The sequence below is a fragment of the Silurus meridionalis genome, chromosome 3 (assembly GCF_014805685.1).
Source record: "Silurus meridionalis isolate SWU-2019-XX chromosome 3, ASM1480568v1, whole genome shotgun sequence".
NCBI classification, from domain to species: domain Eukaryota; kingdom Metazoa; phylum Chordata; class Actinopteri; order Siluriformes; family Siluridae; genus Silurus; species Silurus meridionalis.
In genome coordinates this window covers 8,359,865-8,381,013 of record NC_060886.1, presented here as the reverse complement: position 1 = coordinate 8,381,013, position 21,149 = coordinate 8,359,865, and the positions used below count along the sequence as shown (strand labels likewise).

The window sequence follows — 21,149 nt, the reverse complement described above, 5'->3', positions numbered from 1 at the left end:
CTGCCACCATCCCTATTTTTCCCAAGATGAACGCGCTTTTACAACCTTCTGGATTGGATTGTGGTCGGTACTGTGCTTCATCTCCACCCTCACCACCGTGGCTACGTTCCTTATCGACATGGAGCGCTTTAAGTACCCTGAGCGCCCCATCATTTTCCTGGCCGCCTGCTACCTCTTTGTGTCACTAGGCTACATCGTGCGATTGCTCGCGGGCCACGAGCGGGTGGCGTGCGGCGGCTCTGGGGAGCAGCAACACATCCTGTACGACACTACCGGCCCGGCTCTGTGCACGCTAGTCTTCCTGCTCGTCTACTTCTTCGGCATGGCCAGCTCAATCTGGTGGGTGGTGCTGTCGTTCACCTGGTTCTTGGCCGCAGGGATGAAGTGGGGAAATGAAGCCATTGCTGGCTACTCGCAGTACTTTCATCTAGCAGCGTGGCTGATCCCCAGCGTCAAGTCGATTGCTGTGCTGGCCCTCAGCTCTGTAGATGGAGACCCTGTCACTGGAATCTGCTACGTGGGCAACCAGAGTCTGGAGAGCTTGCGAGGCTTCGTGCTAGCACCCCTAGTAGTCTACCTCTTCTCCGGGTCACTGTTCCTGCTGGCCGGGTTCGTGTCACTCTTTCGCATCCGCAGCGTCATCAAGCAGGGTGGCACCAAGACGGACAAATTGGAGAAGCTGATGATTCGCATTGGCCTGTTCACCGTGCTCTATACTGTCCCAGCAACCATCGTGGTGGCATGCTTAGTCTACGAGCAGCACTACAGACCGGGCTGGGAGCAGGCACTTGCCTGTACCTGTCCCTCAGAGCGCCAGCAGCTCGGTTTAGGGCCCGAATATGCAGTGTTCATGCTTAAGTATTTCATGTGCTTGGTGGTGGGCACCACCTCGGGGGTATGGATCTGGTCAGGAAAGACGTTGGATTCATGGCGCGGGTTTGCGGCCCGCTGCTACCCGTGCAGGGCCAGAAAGCCCCCCGCCTCAGCTTCTTCTATGTACAGCGAAGCCAGCACGGCACTCACTGCTCGAGTCGGATCAGCACCACCCGGATCCTACCACAAATCAGCTCCACCGTCTCACGTCTGATCGAACAGAACTTAACATGAAGGATCTTAACAAACTGATCGCTTTTACATATGCGGATACAATGTGATCAAATGGAATTTAGACTTTTGGATGCAAAAAAAAAAAAGCAGGAAGAAAAAAAAAAAAACATTAAGGAATAAACTGGAGAATGATCTCCTGGCTGAAACCATGCTGGGAAAAGAAGAAAAAAAAATCACAGGAGCTACTAGAGACCGTGTCCCACTTGTGGGCATGTTATTTATTTGTGTATGTAAATATTTGTTCCTTTCACATTGTGATCTACAGGGAATGCCCCAACTGTGTGTGTGTGTTTGTGCTTTTATAATGGAAACCAGAGGTGGAATATTTTCACCAGAACAGGGACCTTTTTTATTTTTCAATTCCACGTCATCGAATGGGTTTCACTGGTAAACAATACGTGCCGTGACAGGATTACGCCAAACGTCCTGTATATAATTGTGAAAAGAATTCAGAAACGATGGAGAAAAACAGTGGACCAAGTCAAGTCTCATTTCATACAGCGTCCACAGGTGTCCTGAGAACACGCTCGCTGGTAAGACAAGTAAATGACTGATTATCGCAGATAGTCCAGTGCACGGTTTGCTATTTGGCTGATAAAACACTGATGATGAATCTGCAACTTTGGGAAGATTTTTGATCTTGCAAATTTTAGAAAACAAAACACAAATCAGGAACTATAAGTGAACAGAAAATTTGAGATGTTGATGGACTTCACATCCCTAAGCTTCACTCCCATCTAGTGGACATTTTATGTTCTGCTGGGTCTTTTAGAACTTCTGTGCTCGACTCCACACCTTATTCATGATTTCTTGAAGTAAATCAGATGCAAATCAGTTTACGGTTCATTTTCTAAAACCGATTTGTCAGAGGATTTTAGGCTTCCTGGCCAGTTCTCCTCTCTTCTTCAGGACCTGTGTGTGTGTGTGTGAGATGATGCGTTTGTAGATCTGAGCAGAAATTAATTTTTAAATCTGATCAAAAACACAGTCGTTTCTTGGTTCTATGAGTGTACATATTCGTTTTGCCCTGTGTGTAAATCCAGTATCCGGATATTTCTTTTATAACGAGCTGCTCTTGTGTGTAAATACTTTTTTTTTTTTTTTTTTAAAACAAAATGTTGATTGCTGAGATTTTTAAAAGATTTAGATATTTATGACAACTGGAGTGTTGTGTTTCATTGCTTTCTCTTATTTGTAGAGAATAAAACGATGGCGCGATCTGGTTTCTGGATTGTTGCCTTCAATCAAACCGTTTTCCCGGTTTAATATTTAATGTACATTTTTAAAACAAGGGCCTTTCCTCAGGGGCCCAGGAGTTGCAACATAAACTTCATGTCTGTGAACCTGCTGAAGAACGTTTAAGTGCATTTCTCTCATTCAGAATTTTTTTCCAAGCAGTTTTTTTTTTTACTTGTTCGTCTACTGCCAATATTATAGGAATATTTCAAGTTCTGATTAAAGGGAAAAAAGTTCTTCACAGGAAAATGCTTTCTTCGCATCCCTGTGACGCCAGAGCCAGTGGAGCATTGAGGGCTAAGGGCCTTGCTCAGGGGCCCCAAGCGTGTCAGCCAAAAACAGGGGCTTAAACCCACAACCTTCTGATCAGTCACACAGTGTCTTAACCACTGACCACTTCACCTGATTAACCACAGGCACTCAGATACAAGAAGTCATTTTATATATATATACACACAGTTACATACATATTTGTGCACACGCACACACACAAAACGGAAGGAAGTATGCCTTTGCCATGACACTCATAATTGAACTCATTTTTAATTTTGAGTGTCTTGATGTTTCTACAACTTGATTGGAGTTCACATGTGCTCAATTCATTTGATTGGACATGATTTGGAAAGGCGCACACACACACACACACATCTATATGATGTCCCACAGTTAACAGTGCACGTCAGAGCACAAACCAAGAAGTTCATCCTCTGAGACAGGATGTGTGGAAGGGAACAAACATTTCTGCAGTATTGAAGGTCCCAGTAAGCACAGTGGCCTCCATCATCCGTAACTGGATGAAGTTTTGAATGCACTGTTACTGTAGGACCTTATTTCCGGTCAACTGAATTGACCACAGGTGGACTCCAATCAAGTTGTAGAAACATCTTAAGGAAGATCAGTGGAAACAGGATGCACCTGAGCTCTATTCTGAGTGTCATGGCAAAGGCTGTGAATACTCATGTACATGTGATTATTTCATTTGTTTATTCTGAATAAATTTGCAAAGATTTCAAACAAACTTCTTTTTGTTCATTTTGGAATAAAGGCTAAAAAAGTGAAGCACTGTGAACACTTTCCGGATGTGCTCTGTGTGTGTGTGTGTGCATATATATACACACACACACACACACACACACACACACACACACACACACACACACACACACACACACACACACACACACACACACACACACACACACACACACAGCAATATATGAAATTATATTGGATCGTGCAGCTTCGGTAACCTGCACATCAAAACATCGACCAGTTTTACACGTGTGGTATTAGTGTTTATTTAAAATACTCCATATGCAATCGATTTCAATTAAAAACTGACAGATTTCACAGCTAGTAGCCTACATAGTAAGCAAAAAGCAAAAAAAATAAAAAATAAAAGTCAATTTGTTTCCATGTAGACAGGTCATTGGTTGTTGCAGGGGGACCGATGAGAGAGATCTCTACCGGAGGACAGGAGAAAAGAGTCCGAAGCGGGTTATGATCATGAGCGTGATCTAGGAGAGCACGGCGTTGGATCTGCGGATGCCCACCAGGTTGTCAGCACTGAAGGATCTCCTCATGGCGGTTCTGCTCAGATCTTTGTACTTATCCTCACACAGTCTGGAGATGGCCTGCACCGGAAACACACGCTGTTAAAGAGAACTGTTTAATCGCCGAACGCCGTCACGTGTAGCGGGTGGCTCGGATTGTTCCTTACCTCGAGTTTCTGCGCACGCTCTTTGCTCAGAGGCTCCAGAGGAAAACTCAAGTTGTTGTCGTCTGCCAGCGAACGCAGATCAAAATAATACTTGGCGTAGACGCTAGCCGGGACGTTGATGTTGAACTGCAGGAGCTCCAGGAAGTGTCTCTCCATCTCGTTCCTGGTGAAGAGGGGATTGATGAGCAAAAAAAATTAATAAATTCTTACTTGCACACAACAAAATATACATAAACACTGATTATCTCTTCATCATGGCACCTGTTAGTGCGTGCGATTTATTAGGCAGCAAGTGAACATTAGGTGAACAAAGTTGACGTGTTAGAAGCAGGAAAAATGGGTGATCGTAAGCATTTCAGCGAGTTTGACGAGAGCCACGTTGTGACGTCTAGACGACTGTTTTGGCAGCGAAAGGGAGACCGACACGATATAAAGTTACGCCTGATCAGTGTATATTTATGCAGAAATCATATAATGACTTCTTTAAGAAACGATATGATTAACTTCCACATTCAATGCTTTTGGTGTTCAAATAGAGTCACAAATTAGTGAAGATTTTCCAAATGCTCTTCTGCTCACTGAGAAAAATCCGCTACGTTTTACAACCACATTGGCCAGTCTGCTTTATTCATTACTGTCATCACTTCGCCTTTCAACCTTTCATTTCGATATTGCACAAAGTTTACATCACGTCTTTATACAACTCTAAAACGCTGAATTGAATCAACACCTGTGTCAAAACGTAAATAATTTAGCGCACCTTTGTGCACTACATAGTGTGTGAGCCAGAAAACACACACTTCTGTGGGGTGGTGTCTCTCAAAGACTTTAATACCGACACTAAAAAGAGCCAACCAGGATGTGAGCGATTGTTCTATGCGAGTCCTCACTGGACATCCAGCGTATCGATGTTCTTTACAAACCCCTACTGGTGATGAAGTGAACATTTCGCAGTAAATGTCGACCGATTCATCGTGTTCATTGTCTTTTTTTGTTTCCTTTTTCGATCAAAGGATTTTTGGCTTTTTAAAAATATTTTCAGGGGTTGCCCTGAATTCTAAATTTCAACATCGGCCAGAGACAAACCCGTATCGGTCGACCTCTAATTCTCAGCATTTCTCCTTGTACATCTGAGAGACGGCGGTGAGCCTGTCGCCGTGGAGACGGTGGCCCGGATGCTTTAGGGAGAAGATACACGGGGTATGATGGGGAGAAAGCGAGGGCGAGAGGGGCTACCAGTCACCAGGGGCAACAAATGGAGTAGGCGAGAGCCTGGGCCATTATGCTTGGATGCTAAGAGCACTCGAGTCCGACCGGCACAGAGACTCACAAAGCCAACTTCAATAGACAGGATGAAAATAGAACCGATGGAGCACACACACACACACACACACACACACACACACACACACACACACAAACAAACAGCTGAAAACAAGGTGTGCAAGCAAACACTGAGTATATCGTATTTAGATTAAATGTATTTAAAAAATAATAATAAAAAGAAAGAAATTATTAAAAGCTCCAGTGTTGTAATACAGGGGTCTCCAACCACCGAGTGGTACCGAGCCGACCGGTACCAAGCCATCATTTCATACTGTACAAAAACAATAAAACTCAGTTTGTATTCCGTTTGATTGTCTTTCACAATGTGTGTGTTGTGTCTTAGTATAAACTCTCAACTCCACACATACTTATTATACTGTATTTATGCTTACACTTCTATACACTGCATGTAATTATACTTAACAGTGCACCACCTCCCCCCCCTCTCTCACACACTCACACACACACACACTCACTCACTCACTCACTCACATGTCTTCAACAGTGATGTCTTTGAGGATCTGGCAGTAGTCTACATTCCACACAGCCTGATCATCCCAGACTTTGGAGGCCAGTAAGATGGCGCCCAGGACGATTCTCTTCCAGTTACACGGGCAGATGTCCATCTCGGCGTATGTCAGCAGTCGCTCCAAATACACCTGCAGCACACGGTGAAGCGTGACATCTCACATCCAGTCTCAGAAGAACTCAACCTTTCAACGAGCGTGAAATAAAACTACAGGGTGTCTGAACCGTTAAGATGAATAGCGCATGTACATAATTAAACGTATGCTCTTTTTCACAGTGTATTCCGATTAGATCCTGACTTTTGAGACAGAATGGAGTTAAAAAAAATACCATGTCTCAATTTTGTACCGACACGATCCACCCTGATCCGTTAATAGCAATCTGCTGCCATCTAGTGGACATCCGATGTTTTTTATTTATTAATCTATAAATCCTATGAAAATACATGATATAAAAAGGTTTGTTGGTATAAAATGTGGATTAGTAAAACACATCTCTGTAAAGCACTTGGGTGTAAATATTTACCTTCCTCCGGATATTAAAACTTGAACTCGGCTGTGTATTATTAACCAGGTTCCTTCTAGATATACTTGAAATTAGGGTTGCAAAGAGACACTGTTCCTATAGAAACTTCATCGGGGCTTAATTGCCAAGGCCCTTAACCCTTGGTGCTTCAGGGAACTGTATCACGGCTGACCCTGTGCTCTGAACCCCAGCTTCCTAACATCACTTGGATATGCGAAGAAAGATATTCACTGTTCTGTAAAGTATAAAATCACATTTCTTTTTCTATGATGAACACAGTAGGATGTGACATGAGATAGGGAATGAACTTAACCCTTTTATGCTGTATGTTTAATTAGTTACTATGTTGTTTAAAGTGATCATTTGATGCCCGTGTGTTGTTGCCACTCTCACCAGAGTGACGATGGCGCACTCGGCGGTGAGCTGAGCGGCGCTGAACAGCGTCCTGACGAACCGGTAGATGAGCTTGTGCTCGGGGTCTGTGCGCGAGTAGTCATCGGGAACTTGCTCCCTCTGCAATCACATTTCACACACAGCTGTTAACGTGTATACGAGCACAGTGTAGAATATCGAGGTCCCAGAAATGTTACACGGTATAAGAAACACCTCCAGGGCATGTAGAACACCAGGAATAGCATCATACTAAACACTGAACCTGATGCACCGTATGTAAAAATACTTTTCACGCCGAAGAACAGATTTCAGTCAGTACAAGCAAACGAGCTGAACCATCTGACCGTCTTGAAGGAGGACGTACTTACAGACAGAGGATGTTTCTTCTCATCAAATATGTCCAGCGATCTGTCAGAGTCCCTGTAGGGGGCGCCAATGAGAAAGATTTCGGCATTTTTAAATCGACAAAAATGACTTATGCAAGAAATAAGAATAAAAATGTTAAAAAACTGGGTACATACCTGTTTTTAATATGATAATATATTGCTAGAGTAACACTGGAGAGACAGAAGAGAGAGAGGTAAGATTCATATAAAGACAATAAATCAAAGCAAGTGACTACACTGTGGACAGTCGTAAAAAGCATTTCACTACGTCATACTCTGTATGAATGCGTATGTGACAGACGTTTATAAATAATGGTTTTGGTACTAATTTGATTGTATTTATATAGCAACATATTTAAGGTGTATAATGACAGGAAATATGACTGTGTGGACTGTACCATGTCAATTAAACCCACCATTTTATTGTGCTTTTCAGGTTGGGCTGGCTGACCGTACTGTCATCGATGAATATTGTCGAGCATGAGCTGTATTTTTTGGAGAGGGGACCTGGAGATACCTGAGATGAAAAAAAAATTATAATCTTTAAAAACACAAATACCTGATTTTTCACATTGTAAAGTAGAAATGCAGTATTATAGAGCATTAGTTCCCAACCTCCCTGCCATGGACCAGTACCGAGCTGCACACAGAGAAAAACACTTTCTAATGTTTATTTTCTTTCCATTTTATCAAACTGCTGTTTTTTTTTTAACGTCCACTTCCAAATGTGTCAATTTCCTGCAGCTGTTTAAGTCGTGTTTTTTTCCCCTCTATGCATTGATAAATGGAGCTCGCAATGATTCTGCATTACGGTGAGTCGAGTTTCTCATTATATATGTAATAATTAAATCACATATTATAAATACTTGTAATATGATATGCACATTATTGCCTTGCACATTATTGCCCCTCCCTCGGGGTCCGTGGAGAAATAAATAATAATAAATAAATAAATAAATAAATAAATAAATAAATGAATAAATGTTGCTGAGCGCTGTTATAGAGCTGACTTACATGGTTTATATGATTGCTTTTCCTCTTGTCCCGGACTAAAGGGGAAAAAAAAGGAATAAAAAAAAAGTTTAGTCATCATTAATTAGTCATGTCACTATATTTAAAAAATAAATAAATAAAAAATAAATAAAAATGCAGACCCACTTTTTTTCCAAAACACGATTTTATTTTTTCTAAATAATACTGTTTTTCAAGCCATACAGCTTTTTTTCTTTTACCTTAAACAGTGGATAGATATTTCATGGATATGCATACATCATAAAAACCCCCAAAAACAATAATAATTATATATAAACACACACACACACACACACACACACACACACACACACAGACAGACAGACAGACAGACAGACAGACAGACAGACAGACAGACAGACAGACAGACAGACAGATAGATAGATAGATAGATAGAACCTCACCCTAGCCTCAAAATAGGAGGGGGAAAAAATATCACTTTTTACTCAGCTACATTCAGTCGTTCCTTTTTATTTACGAGGATAAAAACTTAACCAATCGCGCAGCAATCCACCAATCAGGGTCGAGCGTGCGCTCTGTTTTAAACTTGTTTTGACTGGCGCTTGGTGGAATCTACTCACACTAACATACAGTTCAGCATCAGTTCAACAGCAAGCAGAACATTTACAGAGGAATAAATGGTGAAGAAACTCCTGACTCGAACTCGACACAACACCTGTGGCCTTGTTTGCAAATTTTAGTTTTGAAGTAGTTGAAAAGAAGGTTTTGGGCTCATGATAATTTGAATAAATTCAATTAGTGTTTTACTCATTATTATCATTCTATTAATATATTTGTGTGTTATTTGTGTGAGTCTTTTCACATAAGCAGAGATGATTAAGGAAGAGTCTTGAGATAAAAATTGTAATAGGAACATTAAAGCCATAATAAATTATAAAATTTTGAATACATTTATACATTTAAAGGGAAAAACTTTTGTACTTTTACTCACATGAAAGTTTAAAGAGGATCAGTGACACGGTGTGCAAATATAAAGATATAGAGATGCACTGTGCATAAATACTGAGGTAAAAATGTCCAGCGACCTCGTTCACGTGATTATACAGAGATCACGTGATAATTATAAAGTAACGTGCAAAGCGGCGAGGTGGAGAATGAGATGAAAGGCATGGTAACATAGCAGAGCAAATGATAAAGGGATGAAATCTTGATGTATAAATCAATCTAGATGTATAAGAAAGGATGTTGAGTGCCTCATGTAAAAGAGTGTAAAATAATAACTTCACTGAGGGAAAAAAAAAGCAATCACAACATTCTTCAGTGCAGAAGCAGAACCGTGTGTGCTGTTGATAACTCACCGTCTGTTTGGGACTTGCTCAGGAAGATGGTGCTAGCACGAGCATGGTCTGAAGGATTGGACTCGTGAGCAAGATCTGAAGAGGGAAAAAAAAGGTTGAATAAGACTATTAACTTGATTAACAAAATCGTTGAACGCACTTTAAATGCTACAGAGTGTGGAACATAATGTAAGACACCGGTGTCATAAATGGCATGAGAACTTAAACTGGAGCTTTATGGGTATAGAGAGTCATGTAATGCAGGCAGAACCAGTGCATATCTTTACTGCTTCACACACAGCATAGTGCTGCTGCTCCATGCACCAGCCGTGGTACCGAGGGGAGGAGAAGGACACAACGAGTGCATTGTAGATCCAGAGGAGCACACAGTAGCAACACTCTTTACAGCCCCCTACACCACACATACCAGGAAGGGAGAAATAAAAGTGGGTCTAATCCACCTCGGGCGTTTACTGAAAGAAAAAAAGAAAAAAATTAACCTAATTTATTAAATCTGAGCAGTTGAGGGTTAAAGGCCCTGCTCAAATTCCCGATAGTGGCACTTTCCAGTCAGTAGTAGTCCAACATTTTAACCACTGAGCTACCACTGCCTGTGGAAGTGTGCACAGAGCCTGAAGAGACAGACATGTCCGTTTCAGCAAGACATCATCGAGTCTGGGGTGTTAGAATTAATCACCCTTTGAGTCTCATCCCCATGGAAGGCCATCTCTGCTAATAAGAGTTACCACCTCACAGTTCTTGAACTCCATCTTTCTGGAGACCATTGACTGTCTACTTTAGACAATGAAGGAGTGTTTGAATATGTGGGTGAACTGATGTCCTATCCAGGATTTCTGGGATGGGCTCTGGATCCATTACAACCCTGCCCATTTTCTGTGGGATGGGTGGATGGGTTGGATGAAGGGGTGAGTAGATGGATGATTGGCCTCAGATTTATACAAATTACAGCCAAGACACAGCACAAGCGTGGTGCTGCGAGATGATGGATCATCCACCTCATCTCCGTGCAGCTGGATTTGCAAGGTTTGTCTCATGTGACCACTTTGGGATCCTTACAACCTTCTCAATTAATCCAAAATTATTAACTTTTGATCATTCAGTAATAAAATCCAAAACCATTAGGGCACCTAAACAATTATTTTGCATGAACAGTTCTGCATTTAAGCACCCATCACTGAACAGCACACCTCAACAATGACAAAACAATAATGAATGAACATTGTGTTTCACCAAGATGAGAATGGGTTCCCTTCTGAATCTGGTTCCTCCCAAGTTTTCTTTACAGAGTTTTTTCTCACTACTGTCGAACTTAAAGCCACGAACATATTCATTAAAATGTTATAACCTCTTTATCTCTGTAAACATTGTCCATTGTTAAAACACGCTACAACAATATATCTGAATAGAATTAAAACAGAATAAAATCTGCATACTGGTAAATATCTCATTTATTCATTGACAGCTTTAACACCAGCTTTAGAACAGACATCAGCAGAAGACAGGCACACTCGATGAACACACGTATTGATTTGTGCTAATTGTTGATCAATGGAAACCCTGCAGAAGAGCAAGACAGCGATGACCCCTGTCCTTCTAGGGGGCACAGCAGGAAAAGTCTGCATCCAATCTTAAAGGGCTTGTTTGGTATTTGCTTTCTTACTCTGCAAAAGAAAACAAGGGAAAAGGCTTGGGAACAATTTTTTACATTTACCCTGGAGTTTGTTAACTGAGGAGTGTAGAGTTTAACCTCCAGACTTTACAAGCAGCATCGGGCCTTTTCAAATTGTTAGTCTTCAGGTTGCCAAATCTGCCAAAAGTCAACATAAAAAACTGTCCCAGAAGCCTATATTCAGACACTGATGGCATTAATGGTTAGATCACTAGATTGCTTAGTCGGTCATGTTGTTTTGTGTGCAAAATCCACCAGGTAGAATTATTCTGACACCCAACCTCTAGATAAAGTTCTCTTTTCTTCTTTACCGATATACCCCATGTCCCTCCTCTGCACATGACCAAACCATCTCAATCTCGCCTCCCTCACCTTGTCTCAAAAATGTCCTACATGCACTGTCCCTCTAATAAACTTGTTTTTAATCCTGTCCATCGTCGTCACTCCAAACGAAAACCTCAACATCTTCAGCTCTGCTACCTCCAGCTCCACCTTCTGTCTTTTACTCAATACCACTGTCTCTAATTCATACAACATCTCAGGTCTCACCACAGTCCTATAAACTTTCCCTTTCACTCTTGCAGATACTCTTCTATCACAAATCACTCCTGCTATCACTCTTCTCCACCCACTCCACCCTGCCTGCACTCTTTTCCTCACTTCTCTAACACACTCTCCATTACTTTGCACTGTTAACCCCAGGTACCTGAACTCCACCTTTTCTCCCTGCAACCGCACCCCTCCAATGCCCCCCCTCTCATTCACACACATGTACTCTGTCTTACTCTTACTGACTTTCATTCCTCTTCTCTCCAGCACGTACCTCCTTCTCTCCAGGCTCTTCTCAACCTGCTCACTACTCTCACCACAAATCACAATATCATCCGCAAACTTCATTGTTCACGGAGACTCCCGTCTACCTGTCCATCAACCTGTCCATCACCACTGCAAACAGGAAAGGGCTTAGATCCGATCTTTGCAACCCAACCTTCACCTTGAACCAGTCTGTCGTTCCTACTGCACACTTCACTGCTGTCACACTGTCTTTATACATGTCCTGCACCACCACCAAAGAAAATATTAATGCGTCTGTAGTAGGGATGCACCGAATATTCGGCCACCGGAAAAAGACTTTGATCACCGAAAAAACACGGCCGAAACAGTTTGTTGTGATGATGCAAACAGAAACCGCGGCCCGCACGTGCCTGTCTAAAACAACATGTCTGCGGTGTGGACGTATTTCAGTATATCTGAGAAAGACCCACGGATAGTGATTTGCAAAACATGCAATCCCGAAATTTCAAGGTGGGGTGCGTCTGCAAAGACTTTCTCCACGTCGGGTTTATCACCTGAAATCCAAACATCCGATCGCTATGCTGAATATGAGAGGAACGCAAACGCACAGAAAAGCAAAACCCCTCTGTGCATGCGCACTCCGTCTGTGGTGGAGGTTTTTGAAAAGGCAGGAAGTTTCCCAGTGATGTTGTTGTATTGTATCTTTAAACAGTTGCACTTGTTCTAAATGCACTTTGTTTTTATGAAAGAACATATTTAATTTTACATCCTTTCAGCAGGCCAGAGGGCCTGTACATTATTATTTAATGTACACGAGTGCATTTAAGTTAAACATTTAAGACTAAATTTTAATTTATTTTATCCTGTGCATTGTTGCAATGTGCTATAAATAAATATTTTCATAATTTGTAATTGATTAATTTTTTGAAACTTTAATATTAATTTATGCAATTGAAATGCCTTGATTTTAGTAAGGTTAGTACACAGTCATGGCCATAAATGCAATAGTAATAATAATTGGCATAATTTCTTTCGGTTTTCGGGCTTGTTTTCCTTTTTTTCAGTTTCGGCCAAGAATTTTCATTTCAGTGCATCCCTAGTCTGTAGTGCTCTTTCTTGGCATAAAACCATACTGTTGCTCACAGATGGTCACCTCTTCTCTCAGCTTGGCTTTCACTACTCTTTCCCATAACTTCATGGTGTGACTGATCAACTTTATTCCTCTGTAGTTACTGCAGGTCTGCACATCTCACTTATTCTTAAAGATCTTTACCAGCACACCACTCCTCCATTCCTCAGGCACCCTCTCACCTTACAGAATCTTGTTAAAAACTCCACTGCCATCTCTCCTAAACATCTCCACATTTCTACTGGTAATGTCACTTTCCACTCTTACCTAAAATCCTTTTAATAGCTGCTCTCACTTACTCCTTACCAATCCTATTCACTTCCTGCTCCACCATCTCCACACCATCCAACCTTCCCTCTCTCTCATCAAGTAATGGCTCAGGATCAAAATTTGAATGAACTGTTCTGAGTTTTAGGACTAATCACTGATCAGGACGTCTCAACAATGATGGAACTGTAATGAATGGACATTCGGTGCCACCCAGATGAGCCTGGTTCCTCTCAAAGTTCTTCCACATACCATCCCATGGAGTTTTTCACCAATGGCTCGTGCAATCGGGATAAACTTGTAAATTTATATTTTATAACGTGTTGATCTTTGCAAATATGCATTGGGAGAATGTCCATTGTTAAAAGCACTATACAAATCGAACCAAATTTAATTACCCCAAAATATTAAAATTGACCCCTTTTAAATTAGAATTTGGTGTTCTTTTGATGTTGTATGAATTACACTTTAAACAAAAAATGTAGTGCAGACACACAGACTGGTGTCCACTGTACAAAAACAAACAGCGTGTAAAACAAAATGAATCATCTGAAAAACTCTGCTCTTACGCCCGATCCTCTGAGGTTCATGACCTGTCAGAACGGCTAATAAACACAGAAGAAAGTGACGTTTTTTCGGTTCAGATGCCTGACGGCGATCTTGCGCTTGAGCCACATTCATTCGAAGAGGCTCAATCTGCCAACAGCTGAACCTGCTAAACTGGGAGTGCCATGCTGCCGTGTCAAAAATAACCCCAGGGGGTGGAGCAGGGCACACTTAAAGAATACTGGAATGCTGGGTATGGGCACACGTCTCTGATTAAAAGGCATTCTCAATTCTGAAGGGCAACACGAGAGACTGGACAAACAAAGTGTGTATATCATATCCCTTACAAGCAGCTGAGTAGAGCAGCTCGGGTTTGCCTTCCGTGTCTGGTGCCATCCAATGTATCTACTCTAGATGATTCTCCAGAATACAAAGAGGGACTGTGGGTGAGGGTATAGCAATTAACACTTCACAGGAATGTCAGGAGTAGCGAAGATATTTGGGAGTCTCGTCTGGCTCGCTGCACATTCCTGTTCATCTCATGCTATCTCAGGGGAACATGCAGGAATGCCCCTTATCATACAGACTTACAGCAACTGTGCCAACCAATGCCACAACACGTGTTTAGACTTAAAGCTAAAACCCAAAGCCTGGAATGTGCATCCCCCTCTGTGGAGCTGCGCAGGATGTCTCCAGAGGTCTAAACAAGCAGCTGTAAATTCTCTAAACAACCCCAGTGGGAAAACTAAGAAGCTCAGTCTTCGAGGTGATTCGAACAGCCCGTGTTCTGATGTTTGCCAGTAGCTGGTGTTTGTTTTGTTGAGTAACAGAACCCATTTGAGCCACTCGGGTCACCGGGGAAGAAAAACACACCGGTGTATTCCTTAACCGTAACCCGAAACATGACCTGAGGCAGTTGAGTAAGAAAACCAACTAGATGACAAGACTCTAGAAAAAAGGCTGTATTGACAAAATTAGCTGTTTATATTACTTGATGACGTTGACCTGAGATTATTTTAAACAAAATTATTTATTTATAGGAACAGGGTTAAATAGAAGGAATGTCAGCGATGAAATCCTGGGAAAGATACAGCAAGGTTTTCGCAGCAATCTACTTTAAGGAGACATTCATGGGGGGGGAGATAGACGGAGTATCGTGCCTGTGGGGTATGTCAATACAGAACCTGTGGAGAAAGCCAATATCAAGCCTGAAGGGTAAATAAATACAGCATCTGCAGGGTAAGTCAAAGGACCGGTGGGGTAAGTCAAAGTCAGGTGGGGTAAATGAAAAAGTCTTACTCATTGGGTAAATAAGCACAGAACCTTTAGGGTAGATCAGCATAGAGACTGTGGGTAAGTCGGTGTTGAGTCTGTGGGGTAAGTCGGTGTTGAGTCTGTGGGGTAAGTCAAAGTTGAGGCTGTGGGGTAAGACAGTGTTGAGGCTGTGGGGTAAGACAGTGTTGAGGCTGTGGGGTAAGACAGTGTTGAGGCTGTGGGGTAAGACAGTGTTGAGGCTGTGGGGTAAGACAGTGTTGAGGCTGTGGGGTAAGACAGTGTTGAGGCTGTGGGGTAAGACAGTGTTGAGGCTGTGGGGTAAGACAGTGTTGAGTCTGTGGGGTAAGTTGGTGTTGAGTCTGTGGGGTAAGTCGGTGTTGAGTCTGTGGGGTAAGTCGGTGTTGAGGCTGTGGGGTAAGTCAGTGTTGAGGCTGTGGGGTAAGACAGTGTTGAGGCTGTGGGGTAAGACAGTGTTGAGGCTGTGGGGTAAGACAGTGTTGAGTCTGTCGGGTGACTCAGTACTGAGTCTGTGGGGGTAAATCAGCACCTACCATCGGGCAGCTCCCGGTCGCTGATGTGCTGCAGGTACGGCCCGGTGTCTTCACTGAGGTCGGCGCTTATCTGACAGTCCTCAAGGCGCTCCGATGCCCGCGGCAGTTTCGGACTTCCGCTGGGAGACACGCAGCATGACACCGTATTCCCCATAATGCAGCGCACTCAGGACCGAGTCGTGTGAAACTCACACCAAGTTCACTCCGGACATCAGAGCTTCATTTACAGAGGCGGAGAGACGCTGCTCGGGGACCGGACCACTGCTGCCCGCTTCTCACACACACACACACACACACACACCGTACAGAGCACAGCTAACTGTCCAGCGGGACTCCGGCGTGGATCCGTACGGCTTGCAGGATAAACACAGCTGGCTAATGTATTCCGGATAACTACCTAGAACCCGGATTAACTACCCCCAACCCGAGTTAACAGCACCCAACCCCGTTTAACAATCCCAACCGCTCGCTAATCTGCTAGCTAACTATCCATTATTTCTGAATGGGCGGTCAGTTAGCTTTTACGCTAAGCTGGCTAGTCCATTTAACTGATCCGACATTGAAGTTCGGATCTTCTCTGGGCTTTGGAGAAGGAAATCAGCTCCTAGACCAGGCCGGTAAAGTCCGGTAGAGTGTAGGGGGTTCGGTAACGGATCCTCCCCCCGCCCTCTCTCCAAGTCGAAGTCCCAGAGCCGAGGCCTCAAGTCCCACACCGTCCGCGGTCTGCTCTTCCGCTCAAGCACCAATGAATGGACAAACTCCCCGCGCTTCTCCACCGAGGAAAAAACCCCAACCGTTCCCTTTTCCTTTCCCACGAAGTTCAGCTTCTCTCGCCCGGCCTTTTTTTCAGGCTCTCCCTGGTTCTCCGCTCCGCCACTTCGCCGGCCAGGCTCGCAATCCTCCACTGCCCGTCTCCGCCATCTGTTCCGCCACCGAATCCACCAGGACACGCCCCTTTTAAAATTCCATCAATTACTATTGGTTGTTTCATCCGAGTTAAACCTGAACTGTGGCTGCTTTTGGCTGAAACCCCTGTCACTCAAATCAAGGATCTGCCCACATGCATGGGTCTGGCTCCAAAATGGCCCATTGCTCCTCTAACCCTCATACAAGTTTATTCATATTTTAACTAGACATTATTTTCTCTACTTTCTATGTAAACATAAAATGGTTTATTGCCATATAATGAACATATGTATATATTTTTTTATTCATTTAAAACCTTGCTAAATGAGCATCAATTCACCCATGTATATATGTATGGGCTCCATTGAGAAGACTTATTTTCATTCATACTGACACACACACACACACACACACACACACACGTCAGAGCCATACACACTACTTCTTTGTAGGACAAAAAAACAAAAACCCTACAAACCAATCTGGTCTTTAATGAACATTTCAGTAGCTGGACAGTAGTTCTCAACAAAATTATGACTTAATGGAGTTGGTGTTTATATAAATGACAATATCAATGTTTATGAGGCTCATAATGCGAGCACGTAAATACACATTGGCATTGCATTCCTAATGGGGAAAACCCCCAAACCATTAAGCTTCCACCTCCATGTTTGACTGTGGGGGTGAGGCAGTACCCTAACATCTTCTCTCCTGTTCTCTGTCTTTCTTCTGTTAGAGCCAAAAACGTCAAATTTGGACACATCTGTCAACTGAACTTTCATCCAGTCATTCTTTGTCCATGTGTTTTTTGCCTTTTACCCAGTTTGTTGCATATAAACCAAAGAAAACATGCATTTGTCTCAAAAACCATGTGTTTCCAAACATTTGTTTACACTTTATTAGCAAAAGTTTGCAGACATCTGGTCATAGGTTTGGTATATGCTTTTTGGGCATCACATTTTACATTAAGTTCCAATTTGCTCTTATAATTCCATCCACTCTTCTGGGAAGATGTTTCACTAGATTTTGGAGTGTGCTTGTGGACATTTTCATCAGCCACAAGGGTGTTTCTCAAGTCAGGTACAGATGTTGGTGAGGTGAAGAGGTCTGGGGTGCAGTCAGTGTTATAATAATTAGAACACTGACTGCACCCCAGACCGTCTCACCTCACCTCACCTCACCTCACCAACATCTGTACCTCACCTAAATCTAATTCATACAAATAGTGTTTATTAGGGTTGAGATCAGAGCTCTATAGCAAGCCATTCAAGATCTTCTCTACAAACAATGTAAACCAGATGTTCATGGAGCTGGCTTTGTGCATGGTGGTATTGTCATGCTGGATCAAGTTTGGGTTTCCAAGTTCAAGTGAATGCAAAATTTAATGCAACCACATCCAGAGACATTCTATACAACTGTGCGCCTTCAACTTATTTGGTAACAGTTTGGAGAATAACCACATATGGCAGGAACGGACAGGTGTCCAAATACTTTTGTCCATATTGTGTATATATGAATGAGACCTAGTGATATAAATGTTAAAGGGGATAAAACGGGGTTCTTCTGGTAGAAAGAACTGCAATAGAAGCAAGAAAGAAATAAAGAAACAAAGTAAAAAAGACCTAAAAATAGTTGTGGTTGTATCGAATATTAATAATCAACTTCCTGTTATATTTTCAGTGCCTTCAGTGAGATGTATAAGACGTGACATCTTCATCCTACTGTAAGTTCCGTTATTTAATCTTCATCTGCAGGGACTGAACAATTTCTGCTGCAGAGTGGTAAAACCCTGGCTGTAGGCTTCAGGGAGCTTCAGAGTGTTCACCTGTCAGAAAATAATTGGTTTTGTGGATGAGACCAGATTCAAGGTGTTCTGTGTCAAAATGCATATACCGTTTTTTTTTTGGCCAGTGCTAAAATCTGTATGGAGAAAGTCTGCTGGTGAGAGATTACTTCAACAATTTGTCATGCTCGAATCCGCTAGTGCAAATGACACTGTGGGGCAGAAAGACGGAACTGTGGCTGCTTTGGGCAGTGAGTTATAATAAGTGGGTACTGCCTTGATAAAGTAGGGATTTTACCATACCATCAGAGAGTTTTTTCTGTCTTTTATTTATTTATTTCGATTTCAAATAGAATTGATGCTGTGGTAAATGACGCAGCTGAACACAAACCAAAGAGACGTGCCACATGAAACCAGCTTTGATATTTTCTATCATTGGCACTGCAGAGTTCCAGAGGTGCTGCGTTATTATATATTAAAGCGGCCCTAAAAGCAGGAAAATCAAAGGTTTATACAATATTAAGGCACTTGTTTTCTTCTTGTGGCATATATAATGTGAAGATTGAAGATCTGGTTGACAGATGCAGAATAAATGAATAAAAACCGAAATTTTGTTGTGTGTTTTCTTTGATGTCTTGGAGTCTTGTGTTGAGACAAGAGGAAAAAGCGGTATATTTTCTGCCATAGCAAAACCTTCAGTCTTAGTAAGGTTTCCTAGTATTTTTGTCTTAAAAACAACAAAGAAGAAAAAAAAATGGATATTTTGCTGAAATCAGATATCCGCAGGCCACTCAGGTGCTTGTTCAGTCCCTCGTCATCTTAGCGCTGGACTACTGTAAGTCGCTCCAGGCAGGTGTGCCTCTGAAAGACATTCAACCTCTGCAACTGATCCAGATCACAGCTGCATAACTTGTTCTCCCACACCACCACTCTTACACTCCCATCATTGACTTCCTGTAGCTGCCCAGCGGATTTAAAACTCTGATACACACTTACAAAGCCCAACTTAAGCAGCACTTATCTCACCCTTCACTGTACCACGCTCCTTCCATCCTCAAGCACTGCTTGACTGATCCCACCATCTCACTGGGCACAAGGAAGACATTCTTCCAGTCTTTTCTCTGCTCTGGCATCAAGGTGGTGGAACAAACACCCACTTGATATCCGAGAAGCTCACGTCAAGTCAAGACAACAAGCTTTTATTGTCAGCTGATGCACAGTGAAATGAGACAACGTTTCTCCAGAACCCTGGTGCTACATTGAACAACATAGAGCTACATCACACAACATAAATGTACATACAGAGCACAGAGGTAAGCACTAAATTAAGTCGTCCTAGCCTCATAAAGTGCATCGTGTGCAACAGATGGTTCAAGACACACGGCAGTGCAAACAGACAAGACAATAAAGGACAGATACCTACCTAAAACCAATAAACCTACTGCAGGGGTCACCAACCTTTTGAAACTGAGGGCTACTTCTTGGGTAGCAATTAATGTGAAGGGCAACCAGTTTGAAAGTCAAAATAACACACAAGTTCTGAAATAACAAATTTGCTCAATTTACTTTTAATTATATGTTATTATTAATAATGAATGATACTCATCTTTATCTAGTCATCTATATTTTAAGAGTAATTTTCAAATTCACACCAATGCAAGTGTGCTGCTCACTGGTAAGTGGCGCTACGGTGATCTATTTTTTTTAGAAAAGGCCCACAGGCGACTCAAGTGGTCCCGCAGGCACCATGTTGGTGACCCCTGACCTACTGTATATGTTATACAGAACAATGTGCAAAAAAGAGAAATTTAAATAAGAGTGTACTTGTAAACAAACACAATATTGTTCAAAACTGCAAATGCAGCAAGAGGTGTGCAGAAACACCATGTAACAGTTATGGTATAATTATAGTATAATATGGGTGGAGACATGGATGTGTATGAATTGAAATAACTATTGAGCGTGTTTTAGATTGTAACATTTCATTAACACAAAGTAGAGTGTGTGCGTCTGAGTTTCAGTTCAATTTAATGTGTTGAGGAGCCTGATAGCTTGAAAGAAGAAACTGTAAAAAGCACCATTTTGTATCTGGAGAGATTAGTAGTCTTTAAACAATGTACCTCTTCGAGAGGTTCTTATCTTAACGTTTTAGACTGATGGTTTTCTTAGTCTGTGTCCTAATAAACCAGCGTCAGAATGTACTTATCGATAAAAACTTCTAAGTATTTTGTAAGTCATTATGGATAAAGTGTCGGCCAAATGAAATAGAATAATACAGGAGCGTGCCCTTGAAGTCTTTTTTTTTTTTTTAAATCACGTCAAGCATCTTCTGCTACTCTCACTCGATCTCCACAATGGTGTAAAAAAAAACAGCGGCGTTTGAGCAGGACCTTCATCATCAGGAAGAGGGCGAAGTCTGCAAGAAGTGAGGAAGTGAGATCATGTGGATTGTTTTCCGACAGTCATCATGCACAAGTTGCTGAATAGTTTTTCGGTGGTTGGTCTTCCTAATCTCTCATCGTCTCCTAGTGATGTTTTTCCACTATTGAAGCATGTGTGCCACTCAAAACAAATAAATAAAAATAAAAAATAAAATAATATATATTATATGGTATTATAAATTATACCAGACTAATAATGCAAAATGGCACACCAG

General features: G+C 42.1%; 2 protein-coding genes across 2 annotated transcripts in view; one reads left to right on the top strand and one right to left on the bottom strand.

Annotated features, from left to right (window-relative positions):
• Positions 1 to 2,450, top strand: part of fzd5 (frizzled class receptor 5) — a 3,906-nt gene extending 1,456 nt beyond the window's left edge. Inside the window, exon 2 of the mRNA XM_046845965.1 lies at positions 1 to 2,450. This exon is cut by the window's left edge and continues 893 nt beyond it. Coding sequence (XP_046701921.1) covers positions 1 to 1,087 — 1,087 coding nt within the window. The 3' untranslated portion in view covers positions 1,088 to 2,450.
• A 1,166-nt stretch (positions 2,451 to 3,616) lies between these two features.
• Positions 3,617 to 15,971, bottom strand: ccnyl1 (cyclin Y-like 1). The gene is made up of 10 exons (XM_046845745.1): positions 15,805 to 15,971; positions 9,573 to 9,647; positions 8,236 to 8,270; positions 7,638 to 7,738; positions 7,357 to 7,392; positions 7,204 to 7,255; positions 6,836 to 6,955; positions 5,882 to 6,048; positions 4,064 to 4,226; positions 3,617 to 3,977 (listed from the first exon to the last, which is right to left on the bottom strand). Exons 1-10 carry the CDS (start codon positions 15,956 to 15,958, stop codon positions 3,861 to 3,863), a joined length of 1,020 nt encoding a protein of 339 aa, XP_046701701.1. The 5' UTR covers positions 15,959 to 15,971; the 3' UTR covers positions 3,617 to 3,860.
• Positions 15,972 to 21,149: the final 5,178 nt, after the last annotated feature.